The 22,559-nt window shown below is 40.9% G+C and overlaps 1 protein-coding gene across 3 annotated transcripts; it reads left to right on the top strand.

Moving 5' to 3' along the window:
- The first annotated feature begins 9,247 nt into the window (after positions 1-9,247).
- On the top strand, positions 9,248-21,731 carry kras (v-Ki-ras2 Kirsten rat sarcoma viral oncogene homolog). 3 transcript variants are annotated; one of them, XM_024379767.2, is made up of 6 exons: positions 9,248-9,491; positions 11,820-11,937; positions 12,554-12,732; positions 14,582-14,741; positions 17,147-17,271; positions 18,150-21,731. In XM_024379767.2, exons 2-5 carry the CDS (start codon positions 11,827-11,829, stop codon positions 17,264-17,266), a joined length of 570 nt encoding a protein of 189 aa, XP_024235535.1. In that variant the 5' UTR covers positions 9,248-9,491; positions 11,820-11,826; the 3' UTR covers positions 17,267-17,271; positions 18,150-21,731. The 3 variants fall into 3 exon arrangements, with proteins under 3 accessions (XP_024235535.1, XP_024235534.1, XP_024235536.1); XM_024379766.2 differs by lacking the exon at positions 9,248-9,491 and adding an exon at positions 9,518-9,883; XM_024379768.2 differs by lacking the exons at positions 9,248-9,491; positions 17,147-17,271 and adding an exon at positions 9,525-9,883.
- The last annotated feature ends 828 nt before the right edge of the window (positions 21,732-22,559 follow it).

Here is a 22,559-nt window from a genome sequence, read left to right as displayed (position 1 = left end):
ATACACTTCGTAGAAGAGGGGTACTCACCTAGAGGAGTGGGGTTCCTGAAAGTGGTCGGGTATGGAGAAGGAAGGAGAGAAGGAGCCATATGGTGACTATCAGGTATATGAAAAAGTTATCTGGCATGAACTATTTATTTTCTGTATTTTGAAACACCTATTATCACAACCAGACACTCTATACAGTGTGTGGCAGTGATCTTGTCAATGCATTGTTCTTTCATGGCAGAATATAGCCTTCACACAGAGTAACAAAATAATCTCTATTTAAAAAATTATTCAGGCTAAAAGAGCACATTTGAAAAAGCTTGTTCGTTCTTCATTGTGTATTTAGATGTTTGGTTATTTATAATCATTTATTTACAGTGCCTTCGGAAAGTATTCAGACTCCTTGACTTTTTCCACATCTTGTTATGCTACAGCGTTATTGTAAAATGTATTATTGTTTTTTATTCCTCATCAATCTACAAACAATACCCCATAATGACAAAGTAAAAACATTTTATTAGACATTTTTGCTCAAATAAAAATTAAGTAATGAAATGGATGCACTGATACTTATCCTACTGATGATCCACATTAAATATGATTATCACAAGAGCTATTATTCATCTCAATGGATTTGTTAGTTTGTCAAAGTACATACAGTTGAAGTCTGAAGTCAACATACACTTAGGTTGGAGACAGAAACTCGTTTTTCAACCACTCCACAAATTTCTTGTGAACAAACTATAGTTTGGCAAGTCGGTTAGGACATCTACTTTGTGCATGACACAAGTCATTTTTCCAACAATTGTTTACAGACAAATTATTTCACTTATAACTCACTGTGTCACAATTCCAGTGAGTCAGACGTTTACATACACTAAGTTGACTGTGCCTTTAAACAACTTGGAAAATTCCAGAAAATGATGTCATGGCTTTAGAAGCTTCTGATAGGCTAATTGACATAATTTGAGTCAATTGGAGGTGTACCTGTGGATGTATTTCAAGGCCTACCTTCAAACTCAGTGCCTCTTTGCTTGACACCATGGGAAAATCAAAAGAAATCGGACAAGACCTCAGAAACAAATTTGTAGACCTCCACAGGTCTGGTTAAATCCTTGGGAGCAATTTCCAGATGCCTGAAGGTACGACGTTCATCGGTACAAACAATAGTATGCAAGTATAAACACCATGGGACCACGCAGCCGTCATACCGCTCAGGTAGGAGACACGTTCTTTCTCCTAGAGAGGAACGTACTTTGGTGCGAAAAGTGCAGATCAATCCCAGAACAACTAAGGACCTTGTGAAGATGCTGGAGGGAACAGGTACAAAAGCATCTACAGTGCCTTGCGAAAGTATTCGGCCCCCTTGAACTTTGCGACCTTTTGCCACATTTCAGGCTTCAAACATAAAGATATAAAACTGTATTTTTTTGTGAACAATCAACAACAAGTGGGACACAATCATGAAGTGGAACGACATTTATTGGATATTTCAAACTTTTTTAACAAATCAAAAACTGAAAAATTGGGCGTGCAAAATTATTCAGCCCCCTTAAGTTAATACTTTGTAGCACCACCTTTTGCTGCGATTAACTCTCAGGAGCGTCCCTGCACAGCTATTTTCAGGTCTCTCTAGAGATGTTCAATTGGGTTCATCTCTCAAGCTCTGTCAGGTTGGATGGGGAGCATCCCTGCACAGCTATTTTCAGTTCTCTCCAGAGATGTTCTCACGGGTTCAAATCCGGGCTCTGGCTGGGCCATTCAAGGACATTCAGAGACTTGTGCCGAAGCCCCTCTTGCATTGTCTTGGCTGTGTGCTTAGGGTCGTTGTCCTGTTGAAAGGTGAACCTTCGCCCCAGTCTGAGGTCCCGAGTGCTGTGGAGCAGGTTTTCATCAAGGATCTCTCTACTTTGCTCCGTTCATCTTTCCTTCGATCCTGACTAGTCTCCCAGTCCCTGCCGCTGAAAAACATCCACACAGCATGATGCTGCCACCACCATGCTTCACAGTAGGGATGGTGCCAGGTTTCCTTCAGACATGACGCTTGGCATTCAGGCCAAGACAGTATTTCAGTGTTTTATTTTTAATATATTTGCAAAAATTTCTAACAACCTCTTTTCACTTTGTCATTACGGGGTATTGTGTGCAGATTGCTGAGGATTTAAAAAAAATCCATTTTAGAATAAGGCTGCACATAACAAAATGTGGAAAAATCAAAGGGTCTGAATACTTCCAAAGGCACTGTATATGATATTTAATATAAGTCTATGATTCATGTAGTCTGGGGACATTAATACTCAGTCTACAGCTGATTCTGATCATCTTTATAAACTCTATCAGTAAACAAGTATCTTAATAGTTCCGCAGTTATCTGCTTAGCTTTGCGCATCATTTTGGCAGGACCGAAGACTATTGAAAGTCTGCCATGGAGGCACTGATTTAATACTGCATATGATTGAGTCAGTCAAGATTGCACAGTACATGTTCTAATTACCACAAACACAGTTTACTGTACCAGAGAACTTCTTCTGATGTAGTCTGCCTATAGGCTTTTAACTGGAATATATCTGGGTGACTAGTAGTGTACAGTAATCTTATCTTCACAGATATGATATGCAATTGAGCTAATGGACAGGCTTGAATCAAGGTGCCAAGGTGAGATACAGGGTTGGGTAGGGACCCTTGGTCTATACTATGGGATCAGTGAAATTCATTTAGCAAAACGTGTTTCTATTGGATTGGTGCATGCCACATTCTCAGGATCCCAACAAAGCGTGTCTCACTTTTGTGTCTTCTAGATGTTATTGAGTGGACAATTCATTTGAGAGAAAATGTCAAATTTACAGATAGTGGCACTTAAAGCATGTAAATTAAAGAGGACAAGATCACATAAATCTAGACTTCTACACAATGTGTAGGCAAATTACACTCTGTTTAGGTAACTGCAACGTAAAAATACATTGATTTAAGAGCAACGTAATGTTAGTCCTTCCACAAACTGTTTTCAACATCAATCTACAGCAAAAAGCTATAAATATGCAGAAAGTATAATATATGCCACACACAAGACTGAATGAAAACACTAAAGGGGTATCAGCAATGGCATTGTCTGCGAGCTCATAAATGTACAACTACTGACCTCTTGTGGCTCCATCTAGACACAGTGTGAATGCCTCAGTCCAGCCATTTGATATGTTATTTAATTTTTTCCAGAGTGTTTGAGAAAGTGCTGAAACTCAACACGTATTACTCTACAAATTAAATATTAAGTGTGAGAAGGCTACGTACTGCAGGCTTCATACTGTCTCCATTATTGTGTAATAGCTATGTAATTAGTATCAAGATCTTTAATCTTTGTTAGGTAGGCCTTTAAGCAGTGTTTCAGATAAATTTCATTTTTTTTGCCAGAGAACTGGTTCCTTGAAATGTCAAGCAGAGATAGGCAACTTTGATGGGGGTGGGGGCCACAAGAAAACGGAACTCATCATGAGGGGCCACAGTGGCTCATGGGTCTGCAACTCCACACATTTTGCGGTAGGGCGGAGGCAAATGTTTGCCGTTTTTAATATGATAGCTGATGATCAATGGGCCCCACCCGGTCTGTAATTCGACCATGCTTACTACAAGTTCAGATAGCTGTCCGCTAGACTAATTTACCAATCTAAAAATAAATTGCTAATTGAGTGGTTTGCTGATGCACAATCAAATTTTGAATTGTGTATTCTATTATTTTAACTCTCAACAGTAAATTGAGACCCAGACTAAAGGTGGGCTGCCAGTTTCCCATCCCTGATGTAAAGCGTGACCTGCACATGTAAAATATTAGTTGCACCTATATAATCTGTGACTGGAATAGGTTGTAAAAAAAAAACAATTTATTTTGAGAATAAATGCAACAACACTTGCAAACACATAACATGATGTGTGAATAAATACAACAACACTAGCAAACATGTCAGTTGATATGTGAATAAATTAAATAAGATTTTCAAGCATGCAGCTGAATTTGAGAATGAATGTTTACTAAATTTACTAAACTGGTGAATATTCCTCTGTGAATTCAAACTAAATTTGCCGATGTCGAATCTGTGCGCCCAGAGTTTTGGCACTAATTTAGCGACTAACTTCAGGCAAAAGTTTTGCAGTTGTAAAAACAAATTCTGGGCTTTTTCTTCTGACCAATCAGGTGAGGTGTTGTCATTCTGGAACAAGCTCTCACGTTTCACAGGGTTCCGGTCTGGAAGCACACTTCCCACTGTGCTAAATATGGATCAAATTGTAAACATTTGTAGCTAGCTAAATGCTATTCACAGAATTTGAAAGCTACAACAAGGTGTCGGTGTGAAGAAGACAAAGGGAATAATTAAAATGAGTGTTTCCACATAGCTAGCTAGCATTAGCTTTGTAGTGGTTATGCTATCTAACTAGCCTCTTTTCTATTGAAATTACATGGCTTGCTAACTAGCTAGCAGTAGAGCTTTTCTGGTTAGCCTGTATCTAGTGGTTATTAAATTGTGTAACAGAGGAATAGATAAAGCTATGCACTTGTAATTTGGTTGAGACTAAAATTAGTTTAGAAAATGATTTGTCGGAACTAGAAGCACAAGCATTTCGCTACACTCGCATTAACATCTGCTAACCATGTGTATGTGACAAATAAAATTTGATTTGATTTGTGTAGTTGGTTGGCTTTGCTAGTTAGCAAGCTGAGATCTCTGCTCAAGTTGGCTAATGTTAGCTAGCTTGCTAATAATGTTTTGAGGAGAACAGGCTTGCTCCCTGTAGATTCAAGACAAGAGGGGATGGGAAAGAATATTAAGTGTGCAGTTGCTTCATCTGGCTGATGCAGTGCCCAGACAAAATGAGAGCTAACTGCTACAGAGATATGTAAAAGGTGAGATCTCTCAGATTCTATCTTGATTATCTCGCTAAATGTCAATATCGAACCATGCTTTAACCTTTCTAGGGCAGGCGTTCTGCTAGCGGAACCCCTCGACAACATTCCACTGAAAAGGCAGCGAGCGAAATTCAAAAATGTTATTTAGAATGATGTAACTTTCACACACTAACAAGTCCAATACAGCAAATGAAAAACTTATTGTTAATCTACCCATCGTGTCCGATTTCAAAAAATGCTTTACAGCTAAAGCACAACATATGAATATGTTAGCTTACCGCCAAGTCAAAAAAACACATTTTTCCAGCCAAAGATAGGAGTCACAAAAAGCAGAAATATAGATAAAATGAAACACTAACCTTTGTTCTTCATCAGATGACACTCATAGGACATCATGTTACACAATACATGTATGTTTTGTTCGATAATGTGCATATTTATATCCAAAAATCTCAGTTTACATTGGCGCGGAATCAATCTTTAGAATGTTTTTAACATAAATCCTCAATAAGGTTGCAACCGGAGAATTCCTATGTCTGAAGAAAAGCATTGGAACAAGAGCTAACTCTCTCGTGACCACGCGTCATGAGACCAAGGCACAGTTTTAGAAACTTCAGAGTGTTTTCTATCCAAAACTAATAATATTATGCATATATTAGCATCTGGGACAGAGTAGGAGGCAGATCACTCTGGGCACGCTATTCATCCAAAAGTGAAAATGCTGCCCCCTATCTCTAAAAAGGTTTTAAACTACAGATTTAAGGGCATTGAAGTGGTAAACATAATGGCATAAAAAGGCAAAATGCAGTAAAGAGGAGAAAATACATTTACAATGGTTATTTCTGTATTTAGTATTACCCACATCAGCCCATTAAACACAACAGGTGTTTCATCTCCACTCTAGGATGATTTTAACAGTGAGATACCACAGCACTTCAGGAGCACACAGACAACTAAAATATCCCATCAATATTTTCAACTGTCTCAGCTCGCTATTACAGCACCACACATTTCCATTTCTTAAAGGCGGATAAAATTCCTATTGAGATGAGTGGCTGGAAACAGCCGATGAATCTGCCAAAGTCTGCCAAAAGCTCCAGCACTGTTCGTTAAGATGAAATGTGTCTGAGCGCCTCTACTTAAACCTGTTAGAGAGTCTAGCCTTGCGTAGTGTGGCACTGTTGTTGACTCCCTTGTGAAGAGGAAGAAAATTAGCACCATGATCATGGTAAAGTAGAGGATGGTAGTGGTGATGATCTGCAGCTTGGAGAAGTAGTGCAAGTCATAAACAAACAGGTTGACTGCCATGAATAGCCTGATCAGGAAGGAATGCCACCACCAGTAAGTCCTATACAAAACATAAGACACTCTTTAGGTTCAGTTCAATACATTTTCTTTTACACTGTAGTGACATCTAAGTGCTTGGATCGATGAGCAGAGATAAATTAAGTCATATGAGAAAGAAACATTTGCATCATTTAGAATGTTTTCATGAAACTAAAATAGATTTACTGTTGACACAAAGACTTCACTTTTCGTAGCTAAACATAATGGCACAGATAATCTGGCAAACTGGAAACGTTAGGAATCCGTTTTACAAATATTACATAATGCATTTACATACAAAGAGAGAGAGAGGGCACAGTATACCATTTATTGTGATGCCAGATCCATGTATGCATGGCTCCACCCACCTCTGCACATGAGAGGAAGTAGCACAGCAGGATGATGGCCTTGGAGCAGGTGATGAGGAAAATGATGAACACCAGGAACAGGAACCCAAACATGTAGTACATCTGGTGAGATAAAATGTTGAGAAAATACTCAACAATAAATCAAATTCAGTCTCCTTGCTTTTGACATGGGTTCAAATAAAGTATTAGTTATTTACTTATTTGTTCATGTGTAATTAACATTTACAATCTATTAATCAATGAATGACTTGTTTCTTTATGAATCATTATACAAGCACCACTAGGCTAATTCAGGCTCATGGTTGAGTTGCAGACCCTTGTTCTTACCAGATGCTGTTGATGAAGAAGAGCTGGATGAAGATGCAGCCGAAGGGCTGGATTCCCCCATGACGATTTCGGGCATGGCCTTGATGAAGACGGAATGTTCATAGATCTGCCGAGTGATCTTGTTGGTTCGCAATGGCTGCTCAATCGCCTGTATCACAGAGAATAGCATACTTTGAAGAATCTCAAATATAAAATATATTTTGATTTGTTTGACACATTTTTGGTTACTACATGATTCCATATGAGTTAGTTCATAGTTTTGATGTCTTCACTATTATTATACAATGTAGACAATAGTAGAAATAAAGAAAAACCCTGGAATGAGTAGGTGTGTCAACTTTTGACTGGTACTGTACAATACCCTTGGTGGCATGTCTGGTGGGTTACGTGTGTGTGTCACTGCTATGTCTAAGTTGACTATGCAAACAATTTGGAATTTCCAACACTGTTCCAAAGTTTGGGGTCACTTAGAAATGTCCTTGTTTTTGAAATAAGATATTTAATGGAATATCTACATAGGCATACAGAGGCCCATTATCAGCAACCATCACTCCTGTGTTCCAATGGCACGGTGTGTTAGCTAATCCAAGTTCATAATTTTAAAAGGCTTATTGATCATTCGAAAGCCCTTTTGCCATTATGTTTGCACAGCTGAAAACTGTTGTTCTGATTAAAGAAGCAATAAAACTGGCCTTCTTTAGACTAGTTGAGTATCTGGAGCATCAGCATGTGTGTGTTTGATTACAGGCTCAAAATGGCCAGAAACAAATAACTTTCTCCTGAAACTCATCAGTCTATTGTTGTTCAGAGAAATTAAGGCTATGTGAGAAATTCCCAAGAATTTGAAGATCTCGTACAACTCTGTGTACTACTCTCTTCACAGAACAGCGCAAACTGGTTCTAACCAGAGTGGGAGGCCCCGGTGCACAAATGAGCAAGAGGACAAGTACATTAGAGTGTTGAGTTTGAGAAACGGACGCCTCCCAAGTCCTCAACTGGCAGCTTCATTAAATAGAACCCGCAAAACACCAGTCTCAATGTCAACAGTGAAGAGGCGACTCCGGGATGCTGGCCTTCTAGGCAGAGTTCCTCTGTCCAGTGTCTGTGTTCTTTTGCCCATCTTAATATTTTATTTTTATTGGCCAGTCTGAGATATGACCTTTTCTTTGCAACTCTGCCTAGAAGGCCAGCATCCCGGAGTCGTCTCTTCAATGTTGATGTTGAGACTGGTGTTTTACGGGTACTATTTAATGAAGCTGCGCACAGATTCAACATCGGCTAATGTAGTTTTAATTCACAGAAGAATATTCACCATTCGCAAGTTTAGTAAATGAGTTGCATTCGTTTTCAAATTTAGTTCCATGCTTGCAAATGTTATTTAATTTATTTGCATATGAACTTGCATGTTTGCAAGTGTTCTTGCATTTATTCTCAAAAGAAGTTAAATGTTTGCAAATATTTTTTTGCAACTACAAAACTGATTATATAGGTGCAACTCATATGTTACATGTGCAAATCATACTTTACATGCTTGTACACTTAAGGCACTATTTTACCTTCATAAATAAATAGTGTTTGAATTCTCACAGAAAAGGGGGTATGGTTCTGTCCCATGGAGATAGTTAGAGGATGCAACATTGTATCTGTCCCATTATGGCTTCAGCGAGAGCATGGGCAGCTCCATTGCTATAGATTTTGAAGTAGTCACATTTCTTCTACTACTTCTATGAGTTGGAGTGTATTGTTTGAACATGTATAAAGCAAAGGTTGGTGATTTACTGCCACCTGTAGTTATGGAATGTTTGCTCACGAGGATAACTCATTGGCTGATCCCGCTTGATGACCTGGATGAAATGACATGATCGTTCCTTAGCCCACAGGAAGTTCCACCCAGTTGACTACTTCAAAATGGTGAAAGTCCTCAATGGACTAAAATTGTATTTTAGGCACTAGAGTCCACTATCTACTGTATCTATATGTTCTGTCCATAGCTATTCTGCGCATTTCTGACAACTAAAAAAAAACAAGAAAACGGCATAGGTGCTGCGCACTTTAGTTTTATGAACATGCGTATTTTAAATGTTACGCATATGCGTAATTGTTTCAGTTTCAGTAATCTGTGTGTCGTCCCCGAGCCAAACTGTATGTTTTTACCCTTTATCTCTATGCACATATTCTGCGCAGAAGGTATACCAGTGACATCCGAGAAAGACTGACACGGGATCACCAATCATTTCCTTGACTGGGAATGACGTCCCTCCAGTACATTCCAGTTATATTTAGAGCCTATATATAGTGGAGGCGCCCCCTATCCGTTATTGTTCCAGCTTCACTGGGAAACCGACCATTTATTCCCAGAGATAGGTCTTGAAATATTGATGCTTGGTAGAATAATTAAATTAACACTGCCATAATGATCGATTTAAAGATATACATTGTTTAAATATGCCTATTTATGTAATTCCAAATTATTTCAACGCATATGTATACGCCCTATTTCAGTCCTCTCTTGGAAAAACACATCGACTCCAGAACGTTTCAAAACACAATCTGCCAACACGCACCCACCAGAACAATACATTGAGGTAAAGTAGAAGTGCATTGAGTGGAGAACAGGGGGGAGAGCGTCTTTATATTGCGACACTAGTATAGTGATATCACACCGAAACCAGTTGAAATCCCCTGCTTTCTAAGTGAGCTGTATGTACTAGGCTACTCTGCACCCGGTATCCGCCCATATTCGCGCTAAGGCCAAACTCAGCTGAATCGACAGTAGCAGGCCAAGCGCTGGATCAAATGTCAATTTCAATTGATTAATTTCCTTACTTTCGTCTGCTTTTTCAAATAAATTTAATCTACATAAATGGGACAGTTTCATTGTGAAGTAGGAAATGTAGAGATCGTGTGAAAAGGGAGGATTATCTGCTTGACTTGTTATTTGGTCGCAACTTCGGACGCGGAACTCCATACGCTAAAGGTAAAACAATTTACAAAATCGCTACATTTGTATCAATTTACACAATGGATACAGGGGTGACATTGTATCCCTTCGCCGGTAACTTCATTATATGTTGGGTCTGTATTGGTTTCATAATTTGCTGGACATTTGCAGCTAAAGTATAGTTGTTTATGCAAACTACGCCCAATTGTTAACCTAATGTCTGAAGTGCAGACCTATGCGGTATTTATGGCGGCTTCAAACTCAGCTCGCCCATGAACGCTGCAGATTGCCACCAGAAAACGTTCGTGTTAAATAAATTCGCACACGGCTAATCTAGTTAACTAATACTTGCGGGGATCTGCATAATCTAGGCTACTCTATCCATGTGGACCTACTCCAGTTATTGTAGGCTACAGCCAGTCAACCTGAGGGGGTATCGATAAGGGTGTTTTGATCTCCTCATTTCACGTATAGAGTATTTTACTAATGACTAGTAGTAGGCCTACACTTTACAATGGAAGCTACTGCTGTCATTAGGCATTGGTTGACTGCCAATGAAAATGGTTGAAAGGATCACTTTGTCTATCATCAGATTGTGAATAAGTAAACTGCATAAAATGAACACTGTTTGATTTTTTTTGTCTACTCTTTCACAATACTTTCCCACAATATTGCCATGTATTTTACTGTAACTTGTAATTGATCTGAAGCCAGAACTCGGGGAGAGTGCTTGATTGGACATTACAACCTTGTTGATGACTGGTAATGCCGCTGACTGTACAGGTGTCAGGACTAGCCAATCATGAACACGCTTTCGATTTCCTGCAGGATGTGAGGATATGAAAAGTTTGTCAATATTGTACTAACAGAGCAAGCGTTGTGGCCAAGTTATTAAACCTACTGTACAATAATTTTGTCAGTGGTAGAAAAGTCATGATTCATCTGTATTTACCTTATCCACACTGTAGGCAATAGTTTCTGGTGATGATGGTGATTATTAGGCCTATAATATTCATATTCAATAGAAATAGTAGGCATAAGTGCTATACTTAAGCAATAAGGCCAGAGGGGGTGTGGTATATGGCCAATATACCATGGCTAAGGGAACTTCTTGTGGTAATGCAGAGTGCCTGGATGCAGCCCTTAGCTGTGGTATATTGGCCATAAACCACAAACGCGCGAGGTGCCTTATTAGTATTATAAACTGTTTACCAACGTAGTTACAGCAGTAAAAATAAGCGTTTTGTCATACCCATGGAATACTGTCTGATATACCACAGATTTCAGCCAATCTGCATTCAGGGCTCGAACCATCCAGTTTATAATGCTCCTTTTGTTTCATGCATTTTCAGAGGGAGTACATAAATAGGTGTAGAACTCCAGGCTGATCATTTCAAGGGGTGTATGAAAAGTGTGATGAAACACTAACTTTGTTAGTAAATGTATACCTCAGTTGGGTGAAGACATGGGTGAGGTCTTCTTTTTGTTTGTATTGACAATACAAGATTCTCAGAAAACTGACCTCAGTATTATACCTAGCAGGGTATGTTTTTGAACAGGGAAACTGTAGGGACCGTTGTTGTTCACATACCATCTGCAGAGCAGTGTGTGCTTCCTAGTTGTTTGTCAATTTTGGGACCATTATGTAACATCATAGATCTGTGTCTACTGCCTGAGGCCAGATCCCATTGTGTAGCTGTTACATTCAACTATCTTTTGATTTGCATTTGCACTTAAGTTTAGTTTAAGGGAATTAATACAACTTGACCAGATGGCTATGGAGAAGGGGGGAGAAATCATTCATCACCTCAGCTTCATTCTCACTATGTGTGTGTAGGGTTGGAACATTTCAGAAACTTTCCAGGTTTTGGAGATCCCAGTTGAAGGATTGTTGTGTCGATAGTTAGTGTGTAGCTCATAAAAGGTTTTATATATTCACTGACCTTATTTCTGTGTGCTTTCTCTCCCACAGGTGAAGGATGACAGAATACAAGCTGGTGGTGGTGGGAGCAGGAGGTGTGGGCAAGAGCGCGCTCACCATCCAGCTCATTCAGAACCACTTTGTGGATGAATATGACCCCACCATCGAGGTAATAAGTAGTTTCAGTACACCCTTGTCTCTTACTTCAGCAAGGCATGCCTGGGAATCGGGAGACAAAAATCTTTTTGAAATAAAGTTGGGTAAAAATTTAGTTCTAGCAGGTTTTTCTGGTTGAAGATGAAAGATGCCAAACAGGTTTTGATCATTTCTGATCATTTTCTGTTATTTGAATGGAGGAACGTTATAATATCATAAACATGGTGTCTTTCAGTCAGTTTAATTTTGCTGGTTGATGATAGATTGCTATGTGATTAAATGCTTTAGTAGTTTCACATGTCAGATATTATTACTCAATTATACTTTCTGAAAGCTATCAATTTTATGACTGCTTGAAGATTGAGTGCATTTTTCCCTTGGTGCACATACAATCGCTCTTAGTCATCCCATCCATTCTCTCTGATTCTAATATTATTGAATTTCCTCAGCGACTTTATTAGATGAGCATTCTATGACCATATAGTTAGATCTAGACGTTCTGATTCCTACTCAGGTAGACTGGACACCATTGAATATGTGATCGTTCATAAGTGTCCAGTCTACCTGATTACCGCTAAGGTGCCCCTCCTGACCCAATCCATCCCTCTCTTTCTCTCTCCCTCCTTCAGGACTCATACAGGAAGCAGGTGGTGATTGATGGGGAGACATGTCTGCTGGACATCCTGGACACTGCAGGTCAGGAGGAGTACAGCGCTATGAGGGACCAATACATGAGGACAGGGGAGGGCTTCCTCTGTGTCTTCGCCATCAACAACACCAAGTCCTTTGAGGACATCCACCACTACAGGTGAGCCAGACTCTTCCCTTGTAGAGGACATCCACCACTACAGGTGAGCCAGACTCTTCCCTTGTAGAGGACATCCACCACTATGGGTGAGCCAGACTCTTCCCTTGTAGAGGACATCCACCACTATAGGTTGAGCCAGACTCTTCCCTTGTAGAGGACATCCACCACTATAGGTTGAGCCAGACTCTTCCCTTGTAGAGGACATCCACCACTACAGGTGAGCCAGACTCTTCCCTTGTAGAGGACATCCACCACTATGGGTGAGCCAGACTCTTCCCTTGTAGAGGACATCCACCACTATAGGTGAGCCAGACTCTTCCCTTGTAGAGGACATCCACCACTATAGGTTGAGCCAGACTCTTCCCTTGTAGAGAACATCCACCACTATAGGTTGAGCCAGACCCCTCCCTTGTAGAGGACATCCACCACTATTGGTGAGTCAGACTCTTCCCTTGTAGAGGACATCCACCACTATAGGTTGAGCCAGACTCTTCCCTTGTAGAGGACATCCACCACTATAGGTTGAGCCAGACTCTTCCCTTGTAGAGGACATCCACCACTATAGGTTGAGCCAGACCCCTCCCTTGTAGAGGACGTCCACCAATATACGTTGAGCCAGACTCTTCCCTTTTAGAGGACATCCACCACTATTGGTGAGCCAGACTCTTCCCTTGTAGAGGACATCCACCACTATAGGTTGAGCCAGACCCCTCCTTTGTAGAGGACATCCACCAATATAGGTTGAGCCAGACTCTTCCCTTTTAGAGGACATCCACCACTATTGGTGAGCCAGACTCTTCCCTTGTAGAGGACATCCACCACTATAGGTTGAGCCAGACCCCTCCCTTGTAGAGGACATCCACCACTATGGGTGAGCCAGACTCTTCCCTTGTAGAGGACATCCACCACTATAGGTGAGCCAGACTCTTCCCTTGTAGAGGACATCCACCACTATAGGTTGAGCCAGACTCTTCCCTTGTAGAGGACATCCACCACTATAGGTTGAGCCAGACTCTTCCCTTGTAGAGGACATCCACCACTATAGGTTGAGCCAGACCCCTCCCTTGTAGAGGACATCCACCACTATTGGTGAGTCAGACTCTTCCCTTGTAGAGGACATCCACCACTATAGGTTGAGCCAGACTCTTCCCTTGTAGAGGACATCCACCACTATAGGTTGAGCCAGACTCTTCCCTTGTAGAGGACATCCACCACTATAGGTTGAGCCAGACCCCTCCCTTGTAGAGGACGTCCACCAATATACGTTGAGCCAGACTCTTCCCTTTTAGAGGACATCCACCACTATTGGTGAGCCAGACTCTTCCCTTGTAGAGGACATCCACCACTATAGGTTGAGCCAGACCCCTCCTTTGTAGAGGACATCCACCAATATAGGTTGAGCCAGACTCTTCCCTTTTAGAGGACATCCACCACTATTGGTGAGCCAGACTCTTCCCTTGTAGAGGACATCCACCACTATAGGTTGAGCCAGACTCTTCCCTTGTAGAGGACGTCCACCATTATAGGTTGAGCTAACTTCTGCTGCTATACAGGACATCCGAAGTACTGCTGCCAAGTGCACTAATGGCGGAAAGCCAGACTATAGTTGTAACATCTGTGATGCAGTTTCCAAGCAGACACAGTTCTGCAAACTGTATCCCCTTAACTATGTGTCAATGCCAACAGCACTTTATACTTGTAAATACAACCCACTCTTTAAAAAACTTTACCCAGATTGTGTATGAAATCAATAACTCCAAAAAACGAGTAAATTCCCTACTCACTTTGGACAACCAAAGCATTACACTGTTATTTAACCCTTGCCTTCCCTGTCGTCTTTGTTCTCCAGAGAGCAGATCAAGCGGGTGAAAGACTCAGAAGACGTGCCAATGGTGCTGGTGGGGAACAAGTGTGACCTGCCGTCCCGGACGGTGGACACCAAACAGGCTCAGGACTTAGCACGCAGCTACGGCATCCCCTTCATTGAGACCTCGGCCAAAACGAGACAGGTGAGAGACCGAGACAACAGGCCGTAGTGGACATAACCATGGCACAAATAGCAACCATGGCCATGGTTTTTAACATGACGGCCATTGATTGGCTAGCCTGAAAATCCAGACTGAAGTCTGGATGTAGCGTGAAATGTAGCGTTTTTCAGTCTGGATTCCAAGGCTACTTTAGCTCTGCTACATATCCAGTTGAAGATGGATTTGGGACAGATTTACTAAGCGTTACCTGGTATAACTTTGCACCTTTTAACAAATCAAGCCCATGTAATAGTGAAGGGTTGCTTGTAGCTTTGAGTGTATTTCCTGGTGTGAAAACAGAAACCATTTAACAATGTTCTCCACAGATCAATTTTCATTATTGTGGCAAGATTACTTCTTACCAGCTGTGTCAGGTGTCCTTGCAATGGCTTTTTACAATCATGGCCACTTCAATCTCACAAAATCCTGTGATCCTCTTATGACTCCGAAGGTACTTTTTGATTTCTGTTGGTGTCAGTGTCTATGTGCTCGGTTTCTAAATGGTGCTTAGAAATATATCAGGTTTCCACTGCAAAGTCCCCTTGCTTATATAATTATTGATATATGAGTAATGGTTCTATCTGTGCATGCCCCTCTGTCATGGTAATGTGGGAAGTCTTCAAAACGGATCTGGCAATCAACAAATCTGTACATTTCTCACTGAATCGTCACCAAAGAGGGGAATTTATCAGTAATGGTTTTGTGGCGGGGTAATAATCATGCTTGATGGACAGTGGGATGGGTGTGATCCTGTGCTGCATCGTGCGCTATTCTGTCGGTTTTGTGGTTGGTGGTGTGTGTGTCGTGATGCTTTGCGTGGCTGGCTGGCACTGTGATATATTTGGCAGTCGGTGAGGTGAACCTTCTGCTCTCTTTGCATCGGTCCAATTACAACTCTTTCTGGGGACACGGGGGGCACTGATTGGTCTCTTCCAGCTCTCTTCTCCATTTTCATTGGTCGATTCGACCAGCTATCTGGTGTTGCCCTTGTACTGAATAATACACACACCACTTTCACACCTTTTACAATGACACTTAGTATAATGTTTGTACCTGTCATGCCCCTGTGAAGTTAAATTACTATAATGTTTTGAACTCTAAAACGATGACCTTAGATTTATACATCAGCTCCATACACATCTATATGTACACTTGTCTTAGTCTTGCATCCCAAATGTTTAAAAGAAATAGAAGCTCCATGCACAGTGGTGCGACTTTTTCAACGTGCTGGTTATGGCAAGGACAACCGAGTATCCAATAAAAACTGCTCAGTGAGTGTCCACATAGTTATCCCTATATTCCCTAACACTGAGGGAGTCCACATAGTTATCCTTATATTCCCTAACGCTGAGGGAGTCCACATAGTTATCCCTATATTCCATAACACTGAGGGAGTCCACATAGTTATCCCTATATTCCCTAACGCTGAGGGAGTCCACATAGTTATCCCTATATTCCATAACACTGAGGGAGTCCACATAGTTATCCCTATATTCCCTAACGCTGAGGGAGTCCACATAGTTATCCCTATATTCCCTAATGCTGAGGGAGTCCACATAGTTATCCCTATATTCCATAACACTGAGGTAGTCCACATAGTTATCCCTATATTCCATAACACTGAGGGAGTCCACATAGTTATCCCTATATTCCCTAACGCTGAGGGAGTCCACATAGTTATCCCTATATTCCCTAACACTGAGGTAGTCCACATAGTTATCCCTATATTCCCTAACACTGAGGGAGTCCACATAGTTATCCTTATATTCCCTAACGCTGAGGGAGTCCACATAGTTATCCCTATATTCCCTAACACTGAGGGAGTCCACATAGTTATCCCTATATTCCCTAACGCTGAGGGAGTCCACATAGTTATCCCTATATTCCCTAACGCTGAGGGAGTCCACATAGTTATCCCTATATTCCCTAACGCTGAGGGAGTCCACATAGTTATCCCTATATTCCCTAACGCTGAGGTAGTCCACATAGTTATCCCTATATTCCCTAACGCTGAGGTAGTCCACATAGTTATCCCTATATTCCCTAACGCTGAGGTAGTCCACATAGTTATCCCTATATTCCCTAACGCTGAGGTAGTCCACATAGTTATCCCTATATTCCCTAACACTGAGGTAGTCCACATAGTTATCCCTATATTCCCTAACACTGAGGTAGTCCACATAGTTATCCCTATATTCCCTAACACTGAGGTAGTCCACATAGTTATCCCTATATTCCCTAACACTGAGGTAGTCCACATAGTTATCCCTATATTCCCTAACACTGAGGTAGTCCACATAGTTATCCCTATATTCCCTAACACTGAGGTAGTCCACATAGTTATCCCTATATTCTTTAACTGAGGAGAGCTGTGTTTCGCACTGCAGAGAGTGGAGGATGCCTTTTACAGTCTGGTACGGGAGATCAGGCTGTACCGGCTGAAAAAGCTCAGCAAGGAAGAAAAGACCCCGCGCTGCGTCAAGCTTAAAAAGTGTGTTGTGATGTGAAAGGGGTAAGTGTTTCGCGGCCGTGCTCCCTCCCGTCCATCAGGTGTGTGTGTGGGAGGGTGTTGTCCGCGTGGTCCCGAGCAGGGAAAGTAGTGCTGCTTGCTCCTTGGTGGGCGGGATCCATTCCTGTCTAAGCTAACCTCCTGGGATCTGCTGGGCCGTGGGATCTCCTTGAAACCAGGCATCCATGTTGGTTTCTACTCCTGTGGTATCTCTGTCTCTATGTGTTTATACTATCATGGAGTGCTGATCATTCTGTAGTCTGCTCAAATGAGATCTGATCTGTGTGATTAATGGAGATTGTGATAATCTGGGCTGAAATTAAGTGTTGAAATGATGACCCAAGGAAGTGTGATTACTAAGAGGACAACACAGAGGTGTTCCACTGAATCTCAAGTCCTGGGCCAACTGTGAGTCATCCCTGTTGTTATGGCACAGATACTCCCTTTGTGTCTCTCTCTCTCTCTCTCTTGTTCTTTCTCTCAATCTCTCTGTCACAATCTGAAATGACCACCCATTGCATCAGGAAGGAAACCAATGTCGTGCTCAGCGAATGACAAAGACCTGGTTATTTTTTGTCTCATTGTGGCACCATTGATTGTGTCTGTGCTCTCTGCTGGGCCAGCTGATGCTGCGAATCCACCTTCCAACGAATCCATACACAATTAACACATTTGTAACATACTATTAGTGCACACCAAAATGCTATCCTATTCCCTATAGTCAAAAGTAGTGCACTATATTGTGAAATAGGGGAGCCATGTCAAACGCCCCCATTACATTTGCATCTGACCCAGCTTTCCTGTTAGTCACAGATGAGACATCCATGTTTTTGAGAAGTTTTCAAAATGAACTGTAACCGTAATCTTTTTCTTTTCCCCAGGGTGTCGATGATGCCTTTTACACATTAGTGCGGGAAATCCGAAAACACAAAGAGAAGATGAGCAAGGAGGGCAAGAAGAAGAAAAAGAAGTCCAAGACAAAGTGTATACTCATGTGAATAATGACCCCCCCTTTTCATGATAGAAAAAATGTGTTCAAACTGTTTAATACATTTTTGTACATTACACTAAATTATTAGCCTCTTATCTAAGTAACCACAACACCGAATATCGAAATGAACCCCTTTTTGTCTGCCCTCATTTTTTTTTGCTAATTTGAAACTAAGCTTTACTTAGTGTTTAGTGCCAGTTGCCCAGAAGTGTTGGTCCAATAGGTTGATTATCAATTAGGAGTGGTACACTAGAGGGACATTTTGGACAATAGAAAAAGAAAGCCTAAAAAGCTTATTTTCCCTCTGCTAGTAGAGCATTAGCAGAAGAGGTTGTTGTAGTACATGCTTCTGACAGTATGGGGGAGAGTTGAATTCCATCCGTAGTGCCTAAAAGCCTGTTTTTAGCATGGGCAATGCCATTGAGGACTTTCACAATTTTTAAGTAGTCAACTGGGGACTTACTACGGGTTATGGAAGGATCACATGATTCCATCTGGGTCATCAGGAGGGATCAGCCAATTAATTATACTTGTGAGCAAACACAGCGATTTCTATCGAAGTTTATGATTCCATTCGATACCATAGGACCCTCAAACTCAACTCTGGACCTCAAAGCCAGTTCCACTGCATTGTTTCCATTGGTTCCCTCTAGTCAGGGACTGATTTAGACCTGTGACACCAGGTGTGTGTGCAATTATCAGGTAGAAGAGAAAACCAGCAGGCTCCAGAACTTGTAGGAGTTGAGTACCCCTGCCATAGGACAAGGAGTAACAACCGGGAGGCACGACCAACACTTGATTAGGGGAAATTCCAAATGTCCTGGCCGCTGTGTGTAATAATGCCCATCCTCCTACATTAGACTCCTTGATATGATTCAATAATATCATGCAGTTCTTTTAGCATGCATATGAACTTTACTACTGTACCTAGTTTAAAAAAAATGGTTACCCATTTAATTCACTTGTAATCTGTTAATGCTTTTTTTGTAATTGGTGAGCAGTGATTTCCTGCCTACAGGAGAGACTTTCCTTTTTGCATGCGATGTGTTCTGACGGGGAATGGCACTGTGATGCTCATACTGTATGATACTGATACAGGCTCTAGGGCCAGGAACAAGGAGCTCTGTTCCAGTTGGGGGACACAGGTTTTTATAGTGTTTCGGGACTTGAGTCAATCCATATTCACCAAACCTGATCTAATCTTTTGGGTCGAAACCAGTTGTTGAGTGGTGGGAAACCTTCTCAACAACTGAATTGCTCCAGGTGGCAGGTTTGAAGCATAATATATTTTTATATAAAGAGAGGCATCAGAACAGCAAGATTCTGCCAGTGATTTTGAAAAGGACACTCGGCTAATGTTGTGTTGCTCAGTGGCACTGCATGTTGCTTAAAATCCATCACAAGCCAGTGTCTCCTGTAGTTATTTTATCATTAGATTTGATATTCCCTGCTCATTACGAGCGTCCTAGAAGATGAGTTAATTGTTCCTGAAGAGACCTTGTTTAAGCTATGAACTTCCCTCTTATCCTCAGGATTGGTGTATTTTGTGTCATGTTTTGTGTTTTTGAAGGTAGTTCACTGGAGTAACACATTTGACCTCAGCTAATTGAGCCAGCAAATCAAGATCTGGGCTTCCTTGTTACAGTTTAGCATCTGAAGTGTTGAGTGCAAAAAAAAAATAGCATGCCTAAATCAAACCTAAACTTTAAACTAAGTCATCTAATGTCGACTACGTAGATGTGTTCTTCGGGTGAACTATCTTCTTAAAGAATAGTGACTCATTGTCTTCAGATGCAGGACATAAAACATCCCAACAGATCCTAACAGAATATGCCTTGCACATTTCCCCAATCCTTTGTTTTGTATTTATGGCTGCCATATCTTACTCTCCTTTTTTTGGATTGGCTAGATTAGGCAAAACAAATCTTAAAGGCCTTGTTTTGTCCTACCACTTATTATTATTATTATTTTTTTTTACTTCTACAAAAGATGCATCCCAATAGTAATGGTGTCATGATAAGGTTGTTCAAAAAATGTATTGTTTATATGAATTTTTCTAAATCACCTTTGGGTGTTTTTTGGAGTTTGGGTGGGAAGGTGTTGAGGGTTTTTCTGTACTGGCTTTCAAGTGAAATGACTCATCCAGTCCAATAATTTTTATGTCATGTTTATCTTTCACAGGTTGTTCCATCCAAGTGATGTAGTAACTGGAACTGATGTCTGCAAATGAGGCAATAATTGCCATTTTAAATGAGTTTTTAGAGAAAAAAAGTCAATTGATAACACGGAATATTTGCTTTTCAGGGTCAATGCATATTGCACCACCGTATTACTAGTTTTTGACCTTGGGGCTTCTTACACATTGCCTTTTGTGCTGCCATCGTGCTTCAGTCAGACAGCATAGCACAGCTTCTCTGTCTGTTCAAGAGCTACAAACTCGGTGCTGTTTGAGAGGAACAAGATTCTAAATTGAAACATAATATACAATATGTTTAGGCTGTTTACACAACCACCCTAAGAACCCAAATCTGATTTTCTTTCTATATCCAATCTTTTCTTGACTGTCCACACAGTTTTACATGTGACCCATATCAGATTTGCACATTCACACTGATGTAGCACACAGATGCAATGCTCGTTTCCTGCCTCTGTTTCTTTCCATTTCGGGTGCTTCTTATGTGCATAAAAACGCTTCAGAAGAAAATAATCTGATCCGAGCATCCAGACATAGGTCGCACATAGAGGATCGGGTTTGTATCAGGGTTATGATCTACATATGGAGGTGGTATAAATCAAAAGTCCAAAGATCAGATTCCATGTGTTTTTTTGCTGTTTACACAGGGAAAATATCAGATGGGTATCAGATATGCAATTAATTGGCAATAGATCTGAATTGGCTGCCTGTGTAAGTGCAGCCTTAGTTCTTAGGATTTATCTTTTTTTCACCCACTTTGATTAAATCCCTTTTGTTACTAAAGTTAGATATTAACTGCTAATGCATTTTTGATTATGGGAACCCATTTGTTAAAAATACTGTATCAAGAAAAGTAACTATAGCAAAATGTGTTGAAATGTTCCTCCTCCCTTTTTTTTATGTGCCAATGGCTGATTTCTGAGAAAAGAAAGTATAATTTATACCTGGATCGTATTTTAACAACCTATTGTCATACTGAAAGGTGCATATTTTGTAAATTGTGCTTCATTTTGTTGGTGTCTCTAAATGAATGTTGCTTTAATGGAGTTTTCACTACTCTCTGTTTGTGTATGATGGGACTCGGGAGAGTGACTGGGTCCAGGTTTAGGGGAGAGTGACTGGGTCCAGGTCTAGGGGAGTGAATGAATGACCACTGTTGAACACATCAGTAGGGATGTCTCTTTGGGAAGTGTGTAGCGTGGTGATCTGAGCACAGATCCAATTTTTCCATGAATCTCACCACTCCTATTTAATGTGTAATAAAGAAATGAGCAATTGGCTCTGTCTCCTCATCTTTGCTCATATTTGTGCCCCGGGAATTCTAGGGTTATTTTGGTGCTGTCTGCCAGTTCGTAGTGGGCCTATCTGAAGTCATACTTACGCTCATATATTCCCTGGTGGAGGCTTCCATGCGTGCTGTTCTATTGTTATTTATGAACATGAGGGAGCTGTAGGTGGAGATGCGTGATCATGCCTCATGTTTGGACAGAAGCACAGCACCCTCAGACAACTAGTTTATTACTATTTATTATGGATCCCCATTAGCTGTTGCCAAGGCAGCAGATACTCTTCCCGAGGTCCAGAAAAATTAAAGCAGTTATACAATTTAAAAAACATTATAGTACATTCACAACAGATTTCCAAACACTTTAAGTGTGTGCCCTCAGGCCCTTACTCTACTACCACATATCTACAACACAAAATCCATTGGTACGTGTGTATAGTTTATCATGCTGGCTGAGAGATTAGGTAGATTGACATATTACCAAAAATGTATAACATGAAGATGCATGTGTGGATGACAGTGGATTAACAGTATCATTGATGAATAGTTGTTTAGGGTTGTAGTCTTGAAGTTCAACCAGACTGTGCGTCATGTCATGAGTTTGGCCAGCATTGGTCACTGTTTTCTCACGCTGTGTCTGACTGAGGCTAACAGCAAGAGCATCAAGTGTAACCAGGGAATGGAGCCCCTAGACTGAGACAGCCATCTGCATATTGCACATGCTATAATCAGGGTTGGATAGGTTACTTTCTAAATGTAATCCGTTACAGTTACCTGTCCAAAATTGTAATCAGTAACGTAACTTTTGGATTACCTGCCAT

The sequence above is a fragment of the Oncorhynchus tshawytscha genome, linkage group LG19 (assembly GCF_018296145.1).
Source record: "Oncorhynchus tshawytscha isolate Ot180627B linkage group LG19, Otsh_v2.0, whole genome shotgun sequence".
NCBI lineage: Eukaryota > Metazoa > Chordata > Actinopteri > Salmoniformes > Salmonidae > Oncorhynchus > Oncorhynchus tshawytscha.
This window is presented reverse-complemented; position numbering and strand designations above follow the sequence as displayed.

Excerpts from the sequence above, each read along its gene's own strand:
- kras (XM_024379767.2), top strand. The coding sequence starts at position 11,827 with ATGACAGAATACAAGCTGGTGGTGGTGGGAGCAGGAGGTGTGGGCAAG. Across the intron at positions 11,938-12,553 it reads AATATGACCCCACCATCGAG|GACTCATACAGGAAGCAGGT; the intron begins GTAATAAGTAGT and ends TCCCTCCTTCAG. Across the intron at positions 14,742-17,146 it reads CCTCGGCCAAAACGAGACAG|AGAGTGGAGGATGCCTTTTA; the intron begins GTGAGAGACCGA and ends TTCGCACTGCAG.